Here is a 21,433-nt window from a genome sequence, read left to right on the forward strand (position 1 = left end):
TTGAGGGTGTCTGCACCAGGACTTGGCTTTGTCAACCTTGTCCATATCTCAAGATCCAGGGTTGCCCAAGTGGCAGTACTGACTTAAAGCTGCGAAATTTGGTGTATGCTCATATGTAGTCCTATGACTTTTTACCTTTGTCTGATTTCTGAGTTTTGGGGGCTGTGAGTGTGTGTGTGGGGTTACTTTCACTTACAAACCTTCTTACCAACCAAGTGGGCTGGGAAGTACTTCATTGCAAACAGAAGTTGAAGTTTCTAAGGTGGTTGCTGGTCTTTCATTTCAACCCTTTCCTTTTTTCCCCCCCAAATATTGTGAGATTGCAGGTGAAACTGTGAAACTTGGAATATCTTCATTGCTTTCAGTGGCTCAGAGGGTAAAACCACAGGATTTTAATTTTAAATTTGATCTGTTATTTTATGTTCTTCCTCCAGTGATACTTGTGTATGAGTTTCCTAGATGCATTTGTTTCCTCGCACTAAGTATTTAGTTAGTACTTCTCTTTTTACCCGTTTCTCTACATATTTTCAAATTTTAACGCTATTAAAAAAAACCCTTGTTTTGAAAAGTGCTTACTACAAATCTGCATGATGGCTTTCTCCCAGCATGCTTTTCACTTTTATTAACAGCTGCCAACTGTTGCACCTGGATGATATGCCACTCTTAATTATATGCACCGAGGGAATAAAATGAGGGTGTTTCTGGAGCCTGAATTTTGACATTTCCTTGCTTCTAAGTGTTTGCATTCACAGCTTTGACACTCTTCTTGTCACAGAGGTTTGTGTGTGTGTGTGTGTGTGTGTGCAGATGCATAATTTTTATTGAAGCTGCTAAGTATATGCTTTTGTTAACATACGATATTTCAGAAAATGATTTGAAGGACAGTGTCATGGTTGCAATTGCATTAGTGAGGACTTGACTGGAAGCAGGACCAGAGGGTTGATTGCTGTGTCATTAGTGTTCCCCCATACGTTATATGAAGTGTGCAAGGACTTGAGCACAAGGCAGAATAAACACCAAACTGCTGATGTGCACCTACCTGCTCAGTTTGCTATGTGATCACCTGTTAACAGTTTGTTCATCTGGAGAATGACTGGTTGCATCAGGCACTTGTTATAAAGCCACACTCTTCCCTCCAACCCTTTTCTATCTTGCATACTTGGCGTAAGTGGGAATAGGCTTTAATAGACAAGAAAGCCTGTTCATTAGTGCAGTCTGTCTTCCAGGAAGATTGCTTTAATATTTTTCAGCTGTAGCTTGCAACTTGTTCTGCAATGAGATGAATTGATGCACATGTGGCAGTTGCTTATCCTCTTGAGATAATCTGCTTTAAAGTTTACATTCAGCAGTTTTAAGAACGTCACTAACAGTGCATGTCAGCAATGTGCTGCTTTTCATATAGACCGATATAGTTTTCGTGGCATATGCAGGATTGAGGAAAGCCAAGTGTTTAGGCTGAATTGATACCAGGTGTAGTTCTTATGCAGTGCACACATCTGGATCCTTATATTTGTTCTTGCAAGTTTTGTATTTTTAACATATTTAATGATACGTAAAGCTGTATGCCTGTTTTTGTAGGCATGTGTTACCTATAAATGTCTTGGTAATTAAGTTATGTCTTGTTCCTACATCTTGCAGTTTGCCATGTCTCCTTTTCCACCAATGAGGTGGAGAATGCTACCATAGCTTCGTGCTTTTCGGTGGACATAACACATTAGGCATCTTTGCCCATCTGCCCTTGTGAGTTATTTGTTAGCCTGCACTTGGGAAAATTGATGTTATTAGTGAGCAGCACTGATTTGTCACAAGGATATAGCCCCAGAAGAAAGCAGTCGTGAGATGGTGTGATAAACCTTCTGGCAACTGAATCATGATAGTCTGCCTAAACCCAGAGCTGTCGTGTTGTATGAACAATAGAAAAATAAGCTGAGAGTTTACATGCTGACTATGGTACTCTATAAGGTTATGGAGAAGCATCTAAAACTGTCCCAAGCCAATGACTAGGTAGATACCAGCCAGAAGAAGAGTTAGGTGAATTGCAGTGTTGGTGCTCACCTAGCAGCATGGGATACAACCAAACCAAAGCAAACCAGTACTGGCTAGATTCAGACCATCTCAAGTACTTTTCTGCTTGGCATGTAGCCACACTTTGCATAATTTCAACTCCAGATTGGTTTAGCTGTTATTTTCAGATAAGCTGAAGAGCAAAAAACCCAAACCTCTCATTTCTGCTGTGCTTCCCTGATGGGTTTCTGTTGGCCAATCTTGAGCGTATGAACTTAGTGGTGCCAGTGTTCTTGGTGGGCTAATGGAGGTCATGCTGATGAAGAAAACCAGGTAGATTTTTCCAGTAAGCCTTACAGGAGTAAAAGAGAGGCCACCATGACAAGCATGGCTGTGGGGCCCACGCCAGGGTGGAGGTACCTGTTTCTAAGCTGATAAAGTGAATCCCTGCAAAACCTGTCTGTTGATCTGCATTTAGGATTGGTGCTTGCAGGGAGCAGGATCAAACCTCATCCTCACAGAGTCTAGGAGGAGTTACCATGGCCTCCCAAGGAGACCACCTGCAAAAACAGAACAGAGAACTGGTGCTTCCCTGACCAAAGTTTCATTTTTTCTGTCAGTGCTTTGCTCCACTATGGTGCTGCTGAGCTTTAGGTCCAATACCTTTAACGCTAAGTCCAACAGGGCTCTTCTCATTTGTGGTGCAAGATTAGTGCTACTAGTGCTATGAGAAAAATCATTGCAACAAAGAGAACTAAAAAAAGAGAAGTTATATATAATGAAGTTCCTTTGCTCTCTGCCTGTTGCGGAAGATTGTCATGGAAACTTTTTTTTTTTTTTTTTTTTTTACAGAGAATAAATTTATTTTCTGTGAATAATGTCCACAGAGCTAAGGGAGAGAACATATTATTTATATATAAAAAACTTTATAGGAGACACCCTTCTCTTGACTCCAAACAGTTGTAAATGTTTTATTGACTGTGTTTTAAATCACTAAAAAGGAGGAGGGTATTACCTGGGCCTGAAAAGCAGTGGCTCTTGGGTTTTTGTTGTTGTTTTCCTTTGTTTGTTTATGGGTTTTTTTGTTGTTTTTTTACTCCTTAAAGCCATACAGATGTATTAGTATAAAAGCACTTTAAATCAGGGACACTTAGTCTTCCGTAAGTCTGGTTCTGCATTTGATCACTAAAATGTGAAACGAGGACTATTTAATATGAGACACATTATGAATCTGAGATCAGGAAAATGGGAAGCGGCATGAGCTGCCGGGTTTCTCCCATAGGGATCAGTGTTGGAGGAATGTCATTTGGTCTCGCTCCTCTGCTTTTGCTTCCCCATGCGTAACCCGAGATCTTCATCCCTCTCACTGTGACAGAAGACGTTTTCAGCATTCAGAAGGCAAGTTATGGTTTGTCAGAAACAGCTAGATGGGATACAGTTTGTTTGCGACCAAGGCATCAACTGTGCTTCAGCTCTGGTGGCTGCTTCTTGTCCTGACAGCTCACCAGGGCCATGTTGGGGTGGAGGAGACCTCTGTTTTCCAGCAGTTCTCACACCAACCTTCTCTGTGAGGGGTTGTGAGCAGCCATCAGCTTCCATCGATGTGAAGTAAGGACCTTGCTGCTCTGAATGGGGTTTCCATCTGCTGCAGTGACTACACGTCAGGATCCCCATGCCCCTGTGTGACAGGCCCTGAAAAGTGTCTGTCACGTTAGCTGGTCGTACCTTGAGCTCAAAGAGTTTTCACATTAAGTACTGGGCGGTATTTCAGCATGTCAGTCTTGCCTTATGAACAGCCCCTTTCTGAAAAACAGCTCATATTTGGAAAGTGATACCTGATGAATATTTCACATGCAAATGGCAAGGCAAACACACTTTCTCCTTGCAGGGGATGTCTCTGGCCTGGAGGCTGGTTTTGACAAGCTTGTAAGGATTTCTTTTGGAACCTCTTTAGTGCATCCTCACGTATCTCTGTGTCTGGCTTTCTGCTGCCACTGCTTCCATCAGTCTCTGTGTAATCTCTCTTGACTTGTGTAGATAAATTTAGAGGCCAGGGAGGTAAAAATACGCTCCTGTACCTCAGGAGATGCAGTTATGGCTGCCCCATTAATTAGTTGGCCAGGAGAGTGGTAGGAAGGTCACTGGAATTGGTTACCTTCTGCCAGAGACAGAGGTAAGATAGATCCCCTTCATGACCCCCTCAGGACGAGCCATGGGTTCCTTCCTGTGGATGGGGCTGTGCTGTAGCTGCACAGGTTCCTGCTTCTCAGGCTGCTGGGCTGTGCTCTGACTCTGTGGCATCCATGCAATGTAAAAATTCTGCTGCTTGGGACATACAGCACCAAGGGAAAATGTGATTCATGGGTGTTTCTGTTCAGAGCAGCTGGGTAGGGCCAGATTTATGGCATCTTCCTTGCCTCAGAACCTGCTGGTCCCTGTGCTCTGAAGGTCTGGCCATTCATGTGGCAGAGACACTAGCAGATAAGAATGTCTTTCTTTCAGTTGCTTGAAAAGGGAGTGAAACAGAAGATGAGGGTGAGGGCACAGCTGGCTTTATGGAACCAGCAGTGTAGAAGCGTGTCTGGGAGAGGATAACAATAGTTGCCCATGAAGTATGGTGTGAAGTTACCCATAAATATGATGTGAAGTAAAAAGCACATTGAAGAGAAATCTGGCCAAGAACAGCTTTCTTCCAGTGAAGCTGAGCTGCTCTGTGGAAATGGACCACATCAGACAAGGCATTAGTCATGTGTTAAATCAGCAATTGGCTCCGCTTTGTTTCCTTCCTTCCTGACTGAAGTAAGAGGGAAAGGAAGGAAGAGCTGCAGAAATACAGGGAATGCCGTACCATGTGGAAGGGCACTAAGGCAGAGTGTGAGGAAGCCCTGAGGAGTCCGTGCACACAGTCTTACAATACTGACAGCCTTAAAACCTTTGTGTGGTCTGTCTTCGCTCTTAGAATAGCGGGAGCAACACCATAATGTGTCCTTACAGACACCAGTGCCTCAACACATTAAAACTCTGTCTCCTTGTCGAAACGCTAATTTGACTGTGCTGATACAGTAGGCAGCAGATTCGTGGGTGAGCTGGGCTGTCTGCAGCAGCATCAATATTTGCATGACTCTATGTGACACTTTGTCTTCTGTGCTGAGGAGCTCCATAAAGGATGTTAGAGAGAGCCTGTAAAATTTGCATCCCTTGATGTGTCTGCTGATGTCTCCCAGAGTGTCTTGCCAAGGTCAAACCCCACCATTCTGTGTCATGTCTTGTCCCCCCACTCTCTGCCAGGACCAGAGACCCTTCTCATGTGTATGCAGGCACTGAAGCCCGAAGGGATCACAGCAATCATAAGGCCTGACTTCCTATAGAAGATGAGCCATGGTATTCTCTTCAGGAGTATCTGTATCAATGTTGTGTTGATCTATTGCCTACTTTTCAGAGAGGGGGGAAAAATTCAAGACCTACATTAATCTCAGTAAGATAAGATGTTTCTATCATTACTTCACCACGCCTAAAAAACGTGGATCATGGTTATAGCCTGAGTTTGCCCAACCTACCTTTTGCAAAGTTAATTTTTATTTGGCTAGATTAGAGATCTTTCTGTTATCAGAGATCTTTTCCTCATGTAGGTACTTGCAGAAAATGATCAAGTTAGTACTTAACATTCTCCTAATTAAGTATTTTGAGCTTCAGTCAGTTACTACGACAAGCAGTCCTTGGACCTCAAACTGTTCCTGAAGCTCTATTCAGAACTCATTCCAAATTTTTAACATTATTTTTTAATTCCTGGCACCAGAACTGGATACAGTAATCTAATAATAGTTCCCAGTGCCTTGGACAGGTGTAATTAATACCTTTTCTTACTTTAACAAATACATCCTGCTTATGCTTTTAGGGATTATGTTTAAGTTGGCTGTGGCATCAAGAGAGCTTATGTTCATTTGCTTATCTAAAGTACTCCTGAATCCTTTTCTGCATTGCTGGATACTGTTGTCTTTGGGTTGTAGGTAAGTTAAGATTTTTTAATTTTTTTTTTTTTTAATCCCCTAACGATTTAATTCCTTCTGTTCAAACTACCTTGAATCTGAAGTATACGAGTGAGTTTACTCAGATCTACTTTCTTATTTAGAAGAGTTCACATTCCTTCAGGCACTGAAGCTTTCCTGACTCTGTCTAGCCTGCTAACAGAGAGAGTGGCCTCCTGCCTGCTCAGACATTTATCCTGTACTTGTCCACGGCAACTGGTTTTGTGTATTACTAAGCTCAAAACTCTTGGCTTATGCTGTCAGAGACTCAGAAAAAAAGAGAATACTTTAACAGAAGTACCTCCTCTCTACCTTTTTTCATTGTTGATTTCACTTTTATCAGGGCAAATCCAAAAGAGAAACTATATGTTCAGCTGTCTTACAAAGAGCAGATACAAAAACCATCAGACCGAACACAGCCACTCCAGTGTGAAGCAAAGAGATGGTACTGCTTCTTTTAACGTAAAACCTCAATGCATCTCTAATTGTATAGCTACTGAGCAGCCTTTTCACAGTGCATGTATGTGCACATGCATGCACATGGTTAACTCAGCCTCTGTCCCCCCTATTCTATTTGTAGCAAGCATACAAGGTAAATATAAAAGGTATCAGATGGCTATCACTGAATGGTGGTTCTTTTCTCGATAAGTAGGACAGGTGTTATTCTTGTGGAGGAGTCTGCCTTTGCACATTGCTGTGGGTTTGGAGGATTGCTGGCTCCCGTGAAGTGAATGGCTAAACTGTAAGAAGGGTTAGCGAGTGGTTACCTTTTTGTGATACTTTCAGAAGTACTCTATAGTTTTCTTTGAAAGCTGTTCCTGAAAGCGGAATAGGATGCTAACATTTGTTAGGGAACTGGGAATCCAAGCAGGATAGCCAAAGGGAGTCCCACCAAAAATGCTGACCTGGAAACCTCTTCAGACTTACTCTGAATTGGGTGGTTATCGGCTAATAAGATAATTTGGCAAATGCCTAACGTCAAGGATCTTACCTTTCGTAACAGTTTCATTGTGTTTAGTCCCATGGTGAAAGTTAAGTTTGTTTTACTGTGGTGGTGTCATGAGTCATCTGTGTCTGATGGTCCTAACGGAAGAGCTGTGATTTCTCTCTGTCCTGAGTGGGACCTGTGTGGTTCTTTCTGAAGGCGTACAGTTTATTGTTTTCTGATATGCATTTGCTTGGGTGATCCTCTTTTAATGCTTTATTTCTTAAAATATTGGAACTTGCTTATATAAAAAAAATATTTCTTTGCTCTACTGTGAAAATTTGAAAAACTGTAACAGCTAAAGGAAAGAATAAATGCTACCCAGTGAATGAAGTTGGCATTTTCTAATCCTTGGATTCAGTGGTGAAAAGCTGGTTGGTTGCCCAAACTGAGATACCTTTGAAGGGATTGCTTTCAGAACTGTGCTGACATCCCTGCAGGCTTCAAAGTTAGGTCTGTTTAATATGATTTGAATTGGCCACCCGAAATCACCAGCCAGTTTTGAAAACTAAGCTCAGATTTTTGTGGTGAGAACTGTGGTAAATACAAAGCAAGCTACAAGTGATGCCAGACACTGAAAAGAAGAAAATAAAAAGAATTCATTGAATAAGTCATCCTGGGCACTTAAAAAAAGAGCTAGAGATGGGCTTGTACTAACGGTGGCTATAAACCGCATACTTGGTCTGGCTCTTCGCCTCATTCTCCTGGCTAGGCTTAAACCAGACAGCACAGTTAGGTGCAGAAATCCAAGTCTAAGGCTTTTCCACTGACATCCCCCGAGCTGCACCTTGTAGCCTGCAGCTCTGAACTTCATCTGAACGATCAGGGTGCACCAGGCCTCCCATGGCCCAGGACAGTGCTGGGAGTCAGCACTGCTGCCTGGCTTGGCTTCATCTCCAGCAGGTCTGCCAGAAGTAGACTCTGGCAGAAACAAAAAGAGGAGGAGAATGAAAAATTAAAAAAAAAAGGCAGGGGGGTTGTCCTTCCAATAGTTGAATAATCCCTTCACTAATTGAAGTGATTTCTCTTGTGCTATGTTGTTCTCCTGGCCAAATCCCACAGTGCTTGCTGGATTCTTATTCAATCCGGTTTCCTCTCAATTCAGCTGGAGCTCCCTTTGGCAGAGCTCTGCAGGCGCTGCCTTCCTCTTATTTAAAGTTAAGAAAGAATTTGCAGAAGGAAACAATTCAGGTGGTTGGGTAAGTGGAGAAAACTCTTAAAAAGTCCTCAAAATGTCATACCCTGATTTTGCAAGGTCATGTGCGATCTTCTGTTCTCTGTAAAGTTAAACATGTTATAACATTATTTGCCAGGCAGGGCCATTGTTATGAGGTTATTCTTCCAGATGTTATTGCAAGCATCTGATGTATTGTTCAAAACATCTTGACTTCAACTTGGCAAACAGGCCATTGCAAAAACCCATTTTCTGGCAATCAGGGGGACTTGCTGCCATTGAGGTGCTTCCTGAGGGCTCGCTGCCATTGAGGTGAGCAACAAACCCGAGACTGAACTCAGACCTGGGTTCCCTGAGTGCTAACATATCGTGTGACTGAAGTCACTGCTGGATATGTGGTTATTACGTGGTTTTTATTCAGATGGAATCTGAACTGGTTGAAGCTTGATTCACCAGGGAAAGCTAGGTAGAGGGAGACCTGCCATGGGCTCGGCCTGCTGTCAGGGCACAGGTCTGGGAAGCTGCCCACCATGAAATGTGCCTCTTGTACGGGCACATGGATGCTACGCTGGGGCACCCTTAGTATGTGTGTTAACCACTTGCCATGCTTTGTTGCAGTTTCATATGTCGAGGCATGACTGTTTACAAGGAGGATGCAAAACGTGTTTTCTCTGGATACAGCAGTGATCTAGCAACCGAAGCCCTGGCTCCCAGACTTCTCCAGGCAATGTTTGGTCCTTTAAACTGTCTGTTCTTGCTTTTTCTCAGGGCCTTGCTGTGACTGTTTTTGTGCAGTTTGGTGCCAGTCAGCTCCACCCCTCCGCCTCTCTCTCTTGCAGATTCACAAACCCTCCTAAGACACCAGCTGGCAAAAATCCTCCGCCCGTGTGTGTCAAATGTGTGCCTTTGTTTGGGTGATGACACGTGCCTGTATTTGCTGATGGTGTTTTAGCTGCTTGGTTCAGTAACCAGTGTCACTGTCTCCTCCAAGGATCTGGGGAGAAAAGGGGTGCTTGTGCTTCCCCCTCACCTCTGCTTCAGTGTGCTTTAGCCCAATCTGAACTATTTTAGTGCAACGATAGAGAAAAGCAGCAATTGCTCATATGATGTGTCACACCATAAACTTCAGGAAAGTAATTCATTCCAAGAGTATAATTCTAGGACTCAGGAACCAAAAATATGTCCTATTACTCATCTTTGTATCTCATAACACAGAATAACCTAAACCATTCATTTATTTACACAGCGAAGGTTTAGCCAAAAGCAAAGTGTCGAATGTCAAGAGCCACTGTTGCAACATATTCACAGAGTAATTACTTGTTTTATCATTTATTTTTTTATTTCTGTGCCAATATAGGCCAAGAATGCAAGTCAGGAGATAAGCATGATGCAGAGACAAAGAGCCTCTGCTTGAAACTTGGGAGAGCAAGACTAAATAACTGGCATGTCTTGGGCAGGCTGTGAAAGCTCAAACGTGTTTATTTTATGGTTATCTAACATCTACCGTGTTTTCTCTACTGAATGCATTTTCCTTCTGAAGGAGTAGAAACTTTCAGGTGTATGCATACACAGAGCCTTTCCCAGCTTCGTTGCCCTCTGCTGCACTCTCTCTCCAGCACCTCAGTGTCTTTCCTGTAGTGGGCGGCCCAAAACTGAACACAGTATTCAAGGTGCAGCCTCACTAGCACTGAGTACAGGGAGGTAGATAGATAGATACAGAGAGGTTTCTTTAAAGACCCTGGCTCTTCAATAGTTCCTGAGGTGGAAAGTGGGTGGGCATCTCTCTGCGATCTTTCCGGGGTGCCCTGTGCTGCAGGACAGACCTGGGAGAGGATGCAAAGTCCCATGCGCATCTGTCCCAGGAGCAAGCAATATCACATGAAGCAGGTTTCCTTCCTACTGTGGGATGTGCAAGTCTGTCCTAGCCTTGCCTGGTCTTTCACTCTTCTCTTTTCCCCTATGTAAGGCTGTGGCCAAAGCAAAACTGTTGTTTCGACTTTTGTCAGCTCTGTCAGCTGTGCTGGTGGATCTGTCAGACCCGATGCAAGAGGCCTTGGAGGGAGCAAGGTAGCTTGGAGTCAGGGGTGGCTCTGAAAGCAGCTTTGCTTGTCTTGTGGGATAGGTAGGATACCTGACCAAGTATCTGTCAAAATCAAGGAGAAAATTTGTCTCTAAGGCACAGAAAGCTAATTCTTTGTGATAGTAAAAAAAGTCATCAGGTAGTCATGTAGTTGGCTCTGTCTCCTTGGGTCAGTTGACTGCCCCATCTCCACAGCTGTGCTCAGCCTGGGCAGCAGATGTGTACACATGTAAAGTGCTTTTTTTGGTCAATGAATTGGGGATGACTTATCGATATGGGTAACAGATTACTGCACCATACTCTTAATACTCCATGTTTCGTATCCTGCAGCTGTGGAAAATATCAGCTTTTTTTCTTTTGGCTTTTTGAAAAATTTTTTGCAGAGATCATGTGGTGCTGCCAGCAAACGATCTGGCATCTCATGTTTCTGTAACCCATGAATTTGTCCTCACCAGAATGACTTCTGTGGTTTTCTGCCTAAATAATCCGTGCAAGCCTATGTGTTCTCAGTTATACCTTATTATATAGAAGAATGTACTAATTTAAGACTGTTTCCTTGGTGAATCACCTGGGGCTTTCAAAAATGGTGAAGTTAAGCTCCAATTTACCTGTTGTTTTATCTTATGAGTAAATGATCTTTCTTTAATGTGACTAGTCAGGAATGCAGCTTCCAGGCGTTTATGGTCTGATGGTGCTCAGGGCTTCACCCAGGTGGCTGTCTTGTGTGTGGTGTTTAGCCTTATCTCTTTATCAAGGGTATTTAATCAGAATGATCTTTTAGCAGCAGAAATATATCCAGTTAATAACATGCCCAGTGATACTGACTTCTGGCTCTTAGCACAGACTATGAAGCCCCAACTCCTGTGGTTTTATTCTTCAATTCCTCTGCTGATGAAACTTGACTTTGATTCCAGGGCATTCATGTCAAAGGGTATGGATCTATTTTTGTTACCGTATTTCCAGACCGTATTTTTTGTGTTGTTTTGTTCTCTAAAGGAAGAAGAAAATATTTGCTAATTTAAACTTTGCTTGCAGAAAAAAACAGAGGTAAGGCTAGTCAGACCGGGAGCTGTTGTGTGCTTGGCACTTTCTCAAGTTACGAAGGCAGCCAGAAACGTTCTGGCTAAGTTTGTCTCCCTGTTGCTTAAGCCCACCAGCCCACAGTGCTGTGGATTGTCACAGTAGGGTTTGCCATAGTTGCAAGTGAGTTTGCTGTGAGTAGCTAGTTCATCAGCCATGAGGGGGATGATGTATGAGCTGGAGATGGAGGGAAGCCTCTTGGGCTTGTTCTGTTGTCTGAGTGTTAAGGCTGTGGTAAATAAAACTCTGAGGTTTTCCCCACATTTGTTATTTCTTCTCGTTGTATGAGTAAGGTAATGTGGGGGTTCCTCCAAGGCCAAATCAAAGCAGACAGCAGAGATGTGGGTGCAGCATCTTTGTGCCTCTCTCTGGGGGGGCAGATGTGGCATTTTCTGTGGTCTTGTTGGGACTGTACCCATGCAAAGAAGAACCATTCACATCATGTAATATTCAGCGTCGGGCAGGAATGCCAAGCACCACTTTTCCCCCACTCTAATCCTGACAAACAAGCAGCTGTCACTTGGATAACGATGGGGGAGCTGTGGGGTCTGGATGTGTGTGGTGAAGAACTCCCTTTGTTGCAGAGCTCTGAGGAAATGAGGAGCCCGGGAGGAGGATTTTATGGAGCCTTTTGTTGCTCAGCCTGGCACAAGCTGTTAAATCTTTGTCTGGGGCACCCAATCTGTCTGCAGCACCCAATCTAAATAAGAAATCTCAAGAAATGTCTATAAATTTCAGACAGAAAAAGGCAGATACTTTTATCATATCTTATATGTATATTGTACTCCTGTTCATAAATGTAGGAGTAGTTATATTTATCCGGTCCTAAAATTTCTTTCGTCCCTTTGAAGGCAGCCGTGATGCTGATGTGGCCCCCAGTAAAAATGAGTTTGACACCCCTGATTTAGTCAATCCGTTAAAACAATAAAAGGAACCAGATTTTTTAGGTGTAGAACAGAGTGATATTGTAGCCAATCCCATCCTTTTGTTCTCATGTGGCATTCTGCAAGGACAAGGAGACGGAAGGCACTTGGATAGGCACTAGCATGTGCTGTGATGTAGATTGTGGCACAGAGTTCCCTTAGGTTTATTATGTACTTTCATGACGGGCTTCATTTGACTTGGACAGCTGTGAGCAGGTGTGCCACTGAGAACCTGCATTAAAAAGAAAAAGTTTAGCCTTCTTGGGTTTTGTGGAGTTGCTCGGTTCTAGACGTCACAAGGAGATCATCTTTCATGTGGATTTTAAAAGAGAAAACAGAAATGTGCCGAGAGAGTGGTACAAAAATTTTGTTTTTCTTAGTATGTTTTTATTCTGTTTAATCATGCAAAACTAACACTTGGCTATATTTTAAGAAACTTGTCATGGAAGCATATAATCTCAAGTCGTATATCCAACACTAGGAAAAGCCAAAAATTACACTTAAAACTTGTAAACACCGGCTTGAAGACTTTCTGGGAAAATAGATAAAATAAATTCCCAGTATGGAGTGTGCTGTTTGGGTATGGTTAATGTGTTTGTCTCTTCTCCTTTGTTACCTGTTTCCTTGCAGTAACTTTTGTCTGTCATCATACAAGAGAATAAAGAAAGAAATTGTCAGTGGGTCTGGAAAAATGCTATCTCACTGACCTGGGCAGTTGTGCCTGAAACCATGGTGTATCTATTGAGACTGACATATTTTTGATTATTTTTAAAAAATGTTATTTATACAAGGTTAGAGAAATAAATCATCAGTGTGAGGGCTAACAATCCGCTCTCCTCTGTTTTTTTTTTTAATAGGTGGCAGTGAAAGTAATTGACAAGAAAAGAGCCAAAAAAGACACTTATGTCACCAAGAATCTGCGAAGGGAAGGGCAGATCCAGCAAATGATCCGCCACCCAAATATTGCTCAGCTGCTGGATATACTCGAAACTGAAAACAGCTACTACCTTGTCATGGAGCTGTGCCCTGGTGGCAACTTGATGCACAAGATCTACGAGAAAAAAAGGCTTGAGGAACACGAAGCGCGCAAATATATCCGGCAGCTTATCCTGGCAGTTGAACACCTTCACCGGGCAGGAGTAGTTCACAGGTAATCTTAAACTTTACCCAGAGAGGCTTTTGATCTCAGAGCCTCTAAGTGGTATTTTGGCATTTATTTGTATGTTAAGGAGTGTTTCTTATTAAAACATGTTCCTGACAGCTTTTTTGGCTAATTGTCGTTACGTTGTTTAGATGCTCGTATTGTAGACATCAGAAAGTATCCGCAGAAAGCACCAAAATAAGTGTGTGACTCCAGGTGAGCACACAGGAGCTGTGCTGACTCCATGTTCTTAAAGATAAGCCTGTGCTTTCCAAAAGTAGGACTCTTTTCCTGCAAGTAGCACTATTTTGCCTCTTCGAAGCACTGTACCAATATTAACTAATGAATCATTATACTATTTCTTTGAGGAGGTGGTTGTGTCTGTTGTTTTGCTGGTGGAAATACAGCAGTATGGGGAGATGAACTGATTTGCCTAAAGTCTCACAGTGACACAGCTGGGACAAAGCCTGAATGGGACCACAGAAGTCCCCCTTGCTTCTACCTCTCTGCTCTTTCTGCTGCTTATATTGTCCCCACAGGACCTCACAAGTTTGATTACTGTACAGGACAATGCAGAGTATGCAGCTGTTCATCTCGCAGTGTCTTCTCAGGAGAGATGCAGAGTGTTGTGATACATCGCTTTCTTCCTTCAGGACCTTTGTTCAATCAGTGTATAGGCAGGATGTGGATCTCCTTGCAGGAGGAGGATGCTGTGAAGTTAAAAGTTTACCTGGGCTCAAGGAGAAACAAGTTCATCAGAGAGAAGTCTACAGAGGGTTGCTGAATAAGGAGTAGCTACCTCTGTGTGAAGTCCCTGAGCAGCAAGTGGTAGAGGCTAGGAGAGTACAGGTGGAGATGTCACATGGGATTGCATGTCCCTGTTCCTTTCTCCACTTATGTGTTCTTGGCTGGTATGGAGACAGGGGGATGGTGGGCTGGGTGGATCTTTGGTCTGAGCCACTATGTCTCTTTTTCCTTTCATTGGTGTATTTATAGGGTCTTGTCTAAGAAGGAGGCTCTGCTTTCTAAATTTGGGCCAACTGGTGTTAAGTCTGGACTCCCACATACTTCCCACATGATGCTGAGCAAGTTCTGTAGGTCCTATCCTCTTAGGTTACACAGGCACATAGTAGGATCTAGACACATGAACGCTTTTGAGGATCTGGATCTTAACTTCCTTGGCTGCACTGACTGTGTATGACTCTGATGGAGAGCTGTGGTTCACACCCGTCCACAGGTCTGCTATGCAGCTTGCAAACTGCATGAAGGCAGCCCATAGCCAGCTCTTCCAGCTGTGCCCAGCTGTGTGTTGAACTGCCTACTGCTGTGCAATGCTGTTGGGTGCATCTGGCTTGGTGAAACTCCATGTGCTCTGAAAACTGTATTTTTTTTTGTCCTGAATCTCTCTGCATGTTCTCTGTGATCCATCAGGGATAGGTGCTGTGTGCGCACACAACCTCGGGTGTGCTGAGGTCTTATCTTGAGCTAAATTTATGGTACCACTGCAATATAAATATTTGAGCAGCCACCAGATCTATTCTGCAGGTTCTCTATCAACAGCTTAACTGCTGACCTCTTTAAATTATTAACCCCACGATTTGGAGTGTGGAAAAGGAAAATGTTCCTTTAAGGGATCAGTTGATATCCGGTACGTACAGAGAGAGGAAGGAAAAAGGTCAAAGTTTCTGAGGTGGGCAGAAGAAAACCAGGCAGGAAGAAGATGAATGCATTTGGCTTTTGAGAGCAGTATTGAGTTCAGCAGCAGTTCCTCTCCCTGAAAAATTTGCCCTCTGCATGGTGGCCGAAGCACTTATGGGGGTTGATAGATTTGGCTTTGATTCCCTGTTTTTTTCAGAGAGGATTCAACCCCATGTTTTGTACTAAAATAGCTCTTTTGGTACAAGCTAGAATCAACAGGCTACTGTGGTGGGAAGAAGGCAAGGCTTTGGGGTCCAGAGAGAACGTGAGGATGAGTTCCTGTATGGATGCTTGTGTGCTCGTGGCCATTTTGGCCCTCACCCCCTCTGCTGTCTGCTGCCTCTGCAAACATGAGTGCAGCTGAGGGACCTTCATGAGCAGAGGGAGGAAGCAGCCCTGGAAATAACTGATACACTCTGCTGCATCTGACAGCTGAGTTCTCTCTGTCCAGCCCCATGGTGTTGGATTAATCCTTACCCCAAAGGCAGTGTACTTCATCCACTCCATTTCTCAAATCGCAGCACAGTGCAGCGCTCATCCTTGGGATTCTTCCATCCAGATAATGAGCATGTCCAGTTCTGCTTAAACTGTTAAAATTTGTCAGAATCACAGGCAGTAAATATATCTGCAAGTATTTTCTCTAGCTTAACCATTCAATGTCTTGACTTATTCTGCAAACAAAGTCTATAGAACAGTGTTAGAGATGCAGGAAAAACACTGCTGGAGTAATCCAGATTTATTCTTCTGACTCTCTGCAAGCAAGAGAGGAAGGAAGAATAATAGTTACCCCAGGAGATGTCCTTCAGCATCTCAGGCTTTTGACCGTGGCAGCTCTAAAAAGACTACTCGTTTGGCACCTGAAGAGGGGGAAAAATAGTGCAGAAATCTGATTCATTCTCACCCTGGATAAAATGGCAATGTTCTGTTGTTGTTGTTATTTTTAAAACAGGTAAAAATAACAGCACTTTCATCTACATGGTGATCTGTGGGTGTTCGCGTTCACTGTGTGTGAAACAAAACATAGCATCCTAGGCCAGAAGGCAGTCTGCTGTTTCTCTCTCCAAATGCTTTCATCACTCACATTGGAAGTGTTCACTGACTATTTTATTACGAAAGTCACCAGCAGTTTTGTCTGCATCATTCAGGGACTAATACTTGCCCTGTTCCGTAACTCAGGATGAAAAAAAGCCAGATTAAATAAATTGCATGAAATCTGATTACATTATTTGCTTAATATTATTCTGTGAACTTCAGGACTTACGGCCATGACTTACTTGGCATGGCAGAAGAACGCTCTGGACAAGAGGTGGGACCCAGAACTCAATGGAAATGCCTCTTTTAAGAGACACCGATGTGTAAACAGCCTAAAATTAAAAAACTTCAAGAAACCTCAATTATTTAGAGAAGTTAAACCAAAAATACTCAGGTTTGACTGTGTAGGTGTATTTCAAATTATAAACATTTCATCTGCTATGATGGATGAAGACTCTACATTCCTTAGTACAGGAGCTACATCTTTGGTGAAGGGTGTCCAGGTTTCAGGACTCCTTGGCTGCTCACTGAAAAAAGAAATGCCACTATTCTATATATAATTGCATATAATCATTTGTTTCATTCTCTCTATCAGAAGAGCTGGTTGGTGGCTAAAAATATACTTGCAACAAGCTGAGCTGTGAATCAGGTAGGAATATTTATCTTTCCCTCTGACAGAGGAAAACAAACCCAAATGGCAGTATCTGGTGAAGCTTTCTCTTTCCAGAGGGTGTTTACATAGGCCTTCACGCTGTCAAAAAGCAGGATGAACAATAAGCCCCTGGGGAGCATAAGGACAACAGGGAAAATGAAGTGAAAGCCTTGGTGCTTGCCACTGCATCCCACAGGAAATTCTCAACAACCCTTTTAAAGTAATTTTAACAAAATTCAATCCCATTCAGTGCAATTACTGTCAGGATGTCAAAGAAAAGAATTTAATAATGTATTGGTTGCAAAGATAGCTTTCTGTATTCCCCCTTTTTCTGTCTTCGTGGCAGCATATTTGTACCTTCCACTGCCATTTTGTAATTAAAAGCAGATCAGGAGTTTGAAAGACCTGAGGTTTTGAGCAGAGTTTATATATTTTTCCACAATCTCTTTTCCTAGCAGAGTAAGGTGGTGCCATATGATCCAGTTGCTCAGGGTGCTACAGGATTCCTGCCTTGGTACCTGCTACTTTGACATGTTGGCTTTGATAACTTCCCTCCTATTAATTTTAAGTGCCAGTAGTCTGGCTGCTGATGCAATATTTATGACAGATCCTGCACTACAGACCAAAGTCTTCTTTTGAAGTGCAAAGCTGGTTTGTCTTTCTATTTTATGTCAGATTTTAAAATTACCTTTGGGCATTCTCTCTTGGAGTACTCTGCTGTAAACAAACTAAACATTGTTTTAGTGAAGACAATAGACTGAATTCCTCTTTTACAGAGGCAGCCACATTGAATTCAGTGATGTGACTGATAGAAGAATCAGCCTCAATAAATAATATTTTGATAACAAAGCCTTCAAAATGTGTATTGACGAGATGATGAACCCAAATCTCTGCAACCTTTGCAGCTCACTCCCGGCTCTTGCATGGGGCTAGAAAGTGGGCTGGTAGTCAAGGAGTGATTTTTTTTCATTATGCTGTTCTGATTACAAATCAGATGCAGGAGACAGGAGCCAACCACTGCTGCTTTGCAGCTGCTTGCTGGTAAAACCTTCCTTCTCATCCCTCCTCCTCCGGACAAGAAATAAAGTGTGAAATGCAAGAACTTCAATTTTGCTGTCTGATGCCTGCAATGGCACTGAATAAACTGCTTTCAAAAGCACGCCAAGCTGACAGCTGAAGCCTGGGGTAGCTCACTCAGTGAAGCAGGCTTGTGTTGCTTGTGAGAGTCACTGGCTGGAGTCAGGGTTTCCAAAGTGATCTGGGAAGCTCTAAGCAAAGCCAGAGACAAATCAGCCCCACCAACAGCAGAACAAACTCCCAAACAAGCCTGGAGAAGAGAAGGCTGAGGTGGGATCTCATCAGTGATTATAAATATTTCAAGGGTGGATGTCAAGAGGATGGGACCAGACTCCTTTCAGTGGTGCCCAATGACAGGATGAGGGGCAACAGGCACAGACTGAAGCACAGGAGGTTCCATCTAAACATGAGGAGAAACTTCTCTACTTTGAGGGTGCCAGAGCACTGGAACAGGCTGCCCAGAGAGGTTGTGGAGTCTCCTTCTCTGGAGACATTCAAAACCCTCCTGGACATATTCCTGTGCAATCTGCTCTGGGTGAACCTGCTTTAGCAGGTGGGTTGGACTAGATGATCTCCAGAGGTCTCTTCCAACCCCAGCCATTCTGTGATTCTGTAAACCATCCCATGAAGAAGGCCCATTTTCAAATACAGGGAACACTAACTGCATGCTGCTAGCTTCACTAGCTGACAAGGCATACATATATGCTGATTCTCCACATCGTGGAAAGGCAGCTTGATCTTTCTTGACTGTCTTCATTATTCATAGATTTGACTAACTTGTACCATAGTTAGAAACTCTCAGCATCACAGAACTAACCCCTCAGGAAAAGGTAGAATTTGTTGTTTCTTTAGTATGTAATCACTAAGCATATTTTAAAGTTTTTTCAGCAATGAATGCCAGAAATTTGCTTAAGGGGAGGAAAAAAAATCCTTTAGTCCTGTTGTTTGAGGAGCTGTGACAATGAGGAACAAGATCAGATTTACTTTAAGGAGGGAAACTGAAGGTCTCCAGCAACTGCATTTCTTCTCCCCACCTCAGGGCCACACAGCAGCATGTGCTGCTGGCATAAGGGAGTTCTTCCCAGCCCTTCCAGTCACAAAGCAGCTGTGTCCAGCTCCAGGAACGCACCAAGAAGTGCACACCACGTGCAAAACTGTGAGAGCCTTTAAGTCTACAGTGACCAGCATGTGTTCTTGATGTTCAATTGATGTTCAATGCTCTGGGTCTTCCCATTGACTTCAGCAAGGACTTCAATTGCTTTGTGTGTCATAGGTGGTAACTCACAGTCTCTCTTGCAGCATGCAGGGTGGTGGGTCTGCAGCCCCGTCATGACACATGGAGTCTCCTGTGGATGAGGAGAAGGGGTGCTGTGGATTCCAGCTGGGCTCATGGGGTGCATGGTCTGGAGCCAGTGCTTGCCGCAGGAGCAGGGCTAGAGAGCAGGCTCTTGGTAGGCTGGGTCTTGGTCATAATGCAGCTGAGCGCAGTTCGATCTCTGTTGTGATATTTGAAACTGGCTGTCACTTTCAAGGTGGCTGGTTTGCTCAAGTCATGAGACTGGGTTATTGCCAGAGGAGGGAATATAACCCGCTCCTCCTGTCTCTTGCTTTATTGACCCAAGTTACGTTACCTCTCTGTGAAGGGGAAGGTTGCTGATGTGTTTCACCACTGAGCACAGAACACAGTCCTCTCCTTAGGAAGCCCACTGTTTGGCTGGGCACTCTAAGAAAGCTGGACATCTCCCCTGAACACCTCTAATTTGCAAAATACTCTCCTTTAGTAGATTTATGTAGTATTTCTCCTATTTCTTTTTACATGTGGAGGAAAGAAAATCTTCAAGAATTGCTCACAGGGGTGCAGAAACATCTGTTCAATTCCAAGAAGGTCCTTGTGATTGTATTGATGAAGTGAGTGGCATCTTACCTGCAAGCAGTCTTTTGCCACAGGTCAATTTGAAACACAGCATGGGCATAAAATGCAATGGAGGGGAGCATTTAAGAAAGGCTTAGAGTTGGTCACAGCTGTTTTGCTTTCTTTCCAAATCCTTTCTTGTTAAAGTGCTTTGTTTGGTTTGGTTGGTTGGCTTGTCTTATTTTATTAAGCCTTATATTTTCATCTGTAATAGAGACATCCTTCATTACTCCTTTTGCCTTACAAAGGCAAAATACCATGGATGTCACCGACTTCCCATAATTATAGCTGATGGCTATATTATCCAGATTTTTCCAAAGCATGCTGGGAGAAGCATCGCTGTCCATCTGAGCTATTGCAATCCCAGCGTGCTATTTGTTAGAAATATTTTATGTCTGGATAGGGGAAAAAATTATTGTGATAAAGACAGAGCCAACTGCGAGAAGTCACGGACAAGTAATGTAGCAGCCTAAATGATTTCTTTATATTATATTTAATTCTTTATTGGTCTGTACAGTTTGGAGTTTGGGGGTGTTTTTGTTTGGTGTGGAGGCATAACCTCTGGGAAGTTTTTCTTGGGTAGAACATGATTTAGGAAAGCACAATCACATTGTTTAATGATGAAAGGGCACATGTGAAGTGAACAATGTGCTGACATGCTTGTCAGAAGGAGGGTCAGCCATCTTGTAGGGGGACACGACAATTTTATCCTCTCTCCCCCAAAACTGGTCCCAGCCCTGCTCCATGCAGTGTGGAGCTGGGCAGCATGGCACAGTGGAGAAGGTATTAATGTGGCACTCAGAAAACGCATGTGACGTCTTCTCTTGACTTCGTTACTGGCCTTCTGGATGGCATCGGGCAAGTCATTTCAATCCCGCAGCCTCATTTTTCCCCTCTAGCATATGAGAGTACCAGTGCTGACCACCTCTGTAGGGAGTTTGGGTGCCTCATCACCAGGGAGGGCTGAGTCTGGTCTCCCTTGTAGACAACAAACAAATGTTTGAGTCATCAGATCTCTGCAGAAGAAGGTTTATTCTTCAGCTGCAGCCAGTGAAGAGCCTTTGGTTTTGAAGAGTGATGAGAAAGTGACCTCCAGTTCCAAAAACATATTTGAAATATTTCCAATGTATAACATTTCTGCAAATTTTTAAGTATGGGAGAAATTTGAAGAACCTGATTAAGTACAGGATGTACTGACAAATGTTTATAAAGTTATTTTGCGCCTGAAGAATAGATGTGAAACTGTGTATGAAAGCACTGGTAATTCTGGAGAGGAAACAATGTATGGGACTTTCTGCTCTGGATGTGGAACTGTGTGTGCTGCTTTCATTATACATGTTATTATATATGAATCTTGTAAATACACTGATGAGAGTGACGGTAAGTTGCTTCATTATTTTGGAGACTCACTCAAAATATTTTATTTCTTTCAGAGACTTGAAGATAGAAAATCTGTTGCTAGATGAAGACAACAATATCAAGCTTATTGGTATGAAACCAGTTTGGCAATTCCAGTAATTAAAATTGGTAGTTATATACAGAGAGTTTCTGAGACTTCATAATCCTCCATGTGACAACTGCTAATATTGCTGCAGAGAGGAGCTGGGAGAGCATAGATAGCAATCAAGCTGTTCCTGACAGCATCTTGTG

The 21,433-nt window shown here is 43.1% G+C and overlaps 1 protein-coding gene across 3 annotated transcripts in view; it reads left to right on the forward strand.

Moving 5' to 3' along the window:
• The window catches only part of HUNK (hormonally up-regulated Neu-associated kinase), a 58,883-nt gene that overhangs the window by 6,181 nt on the left and 31,269 nt on the right, over positions 1-21,433 (forward strand). For all 3 annotated transcript variants that reach the window (XM_065862582.2, XM_065862583.2, XM_065862584.2), the window contains exons 2-3: positions 13,129-13,421; positions 21,217-21,272. In XM_065862582.2, the coding sequence (XP_065718654.1) occupies positions 13,129-13,421; positions 21,217-21,272 (349 nt within the window). The remainder of the gene's footprint in view (positions 1-13,128; positions 13,422-21,216; positions 21,273-21,433) is intronic.

Source organism: Patagioenas fasciata, chromosome 1 (assembly GCF_037038585.1).
Source record: "Patagioenas fasciata isolate bPatFas1 chromosome 1, bPatFas1.hap1, whole genome shotgun sequence".
Taxonomy (NCBI): Eukaryota; Metazoa; Chordata; class Aves; order Columbiformes; family Columbidae; genus Patagioenas; species Patagioenas fasciata.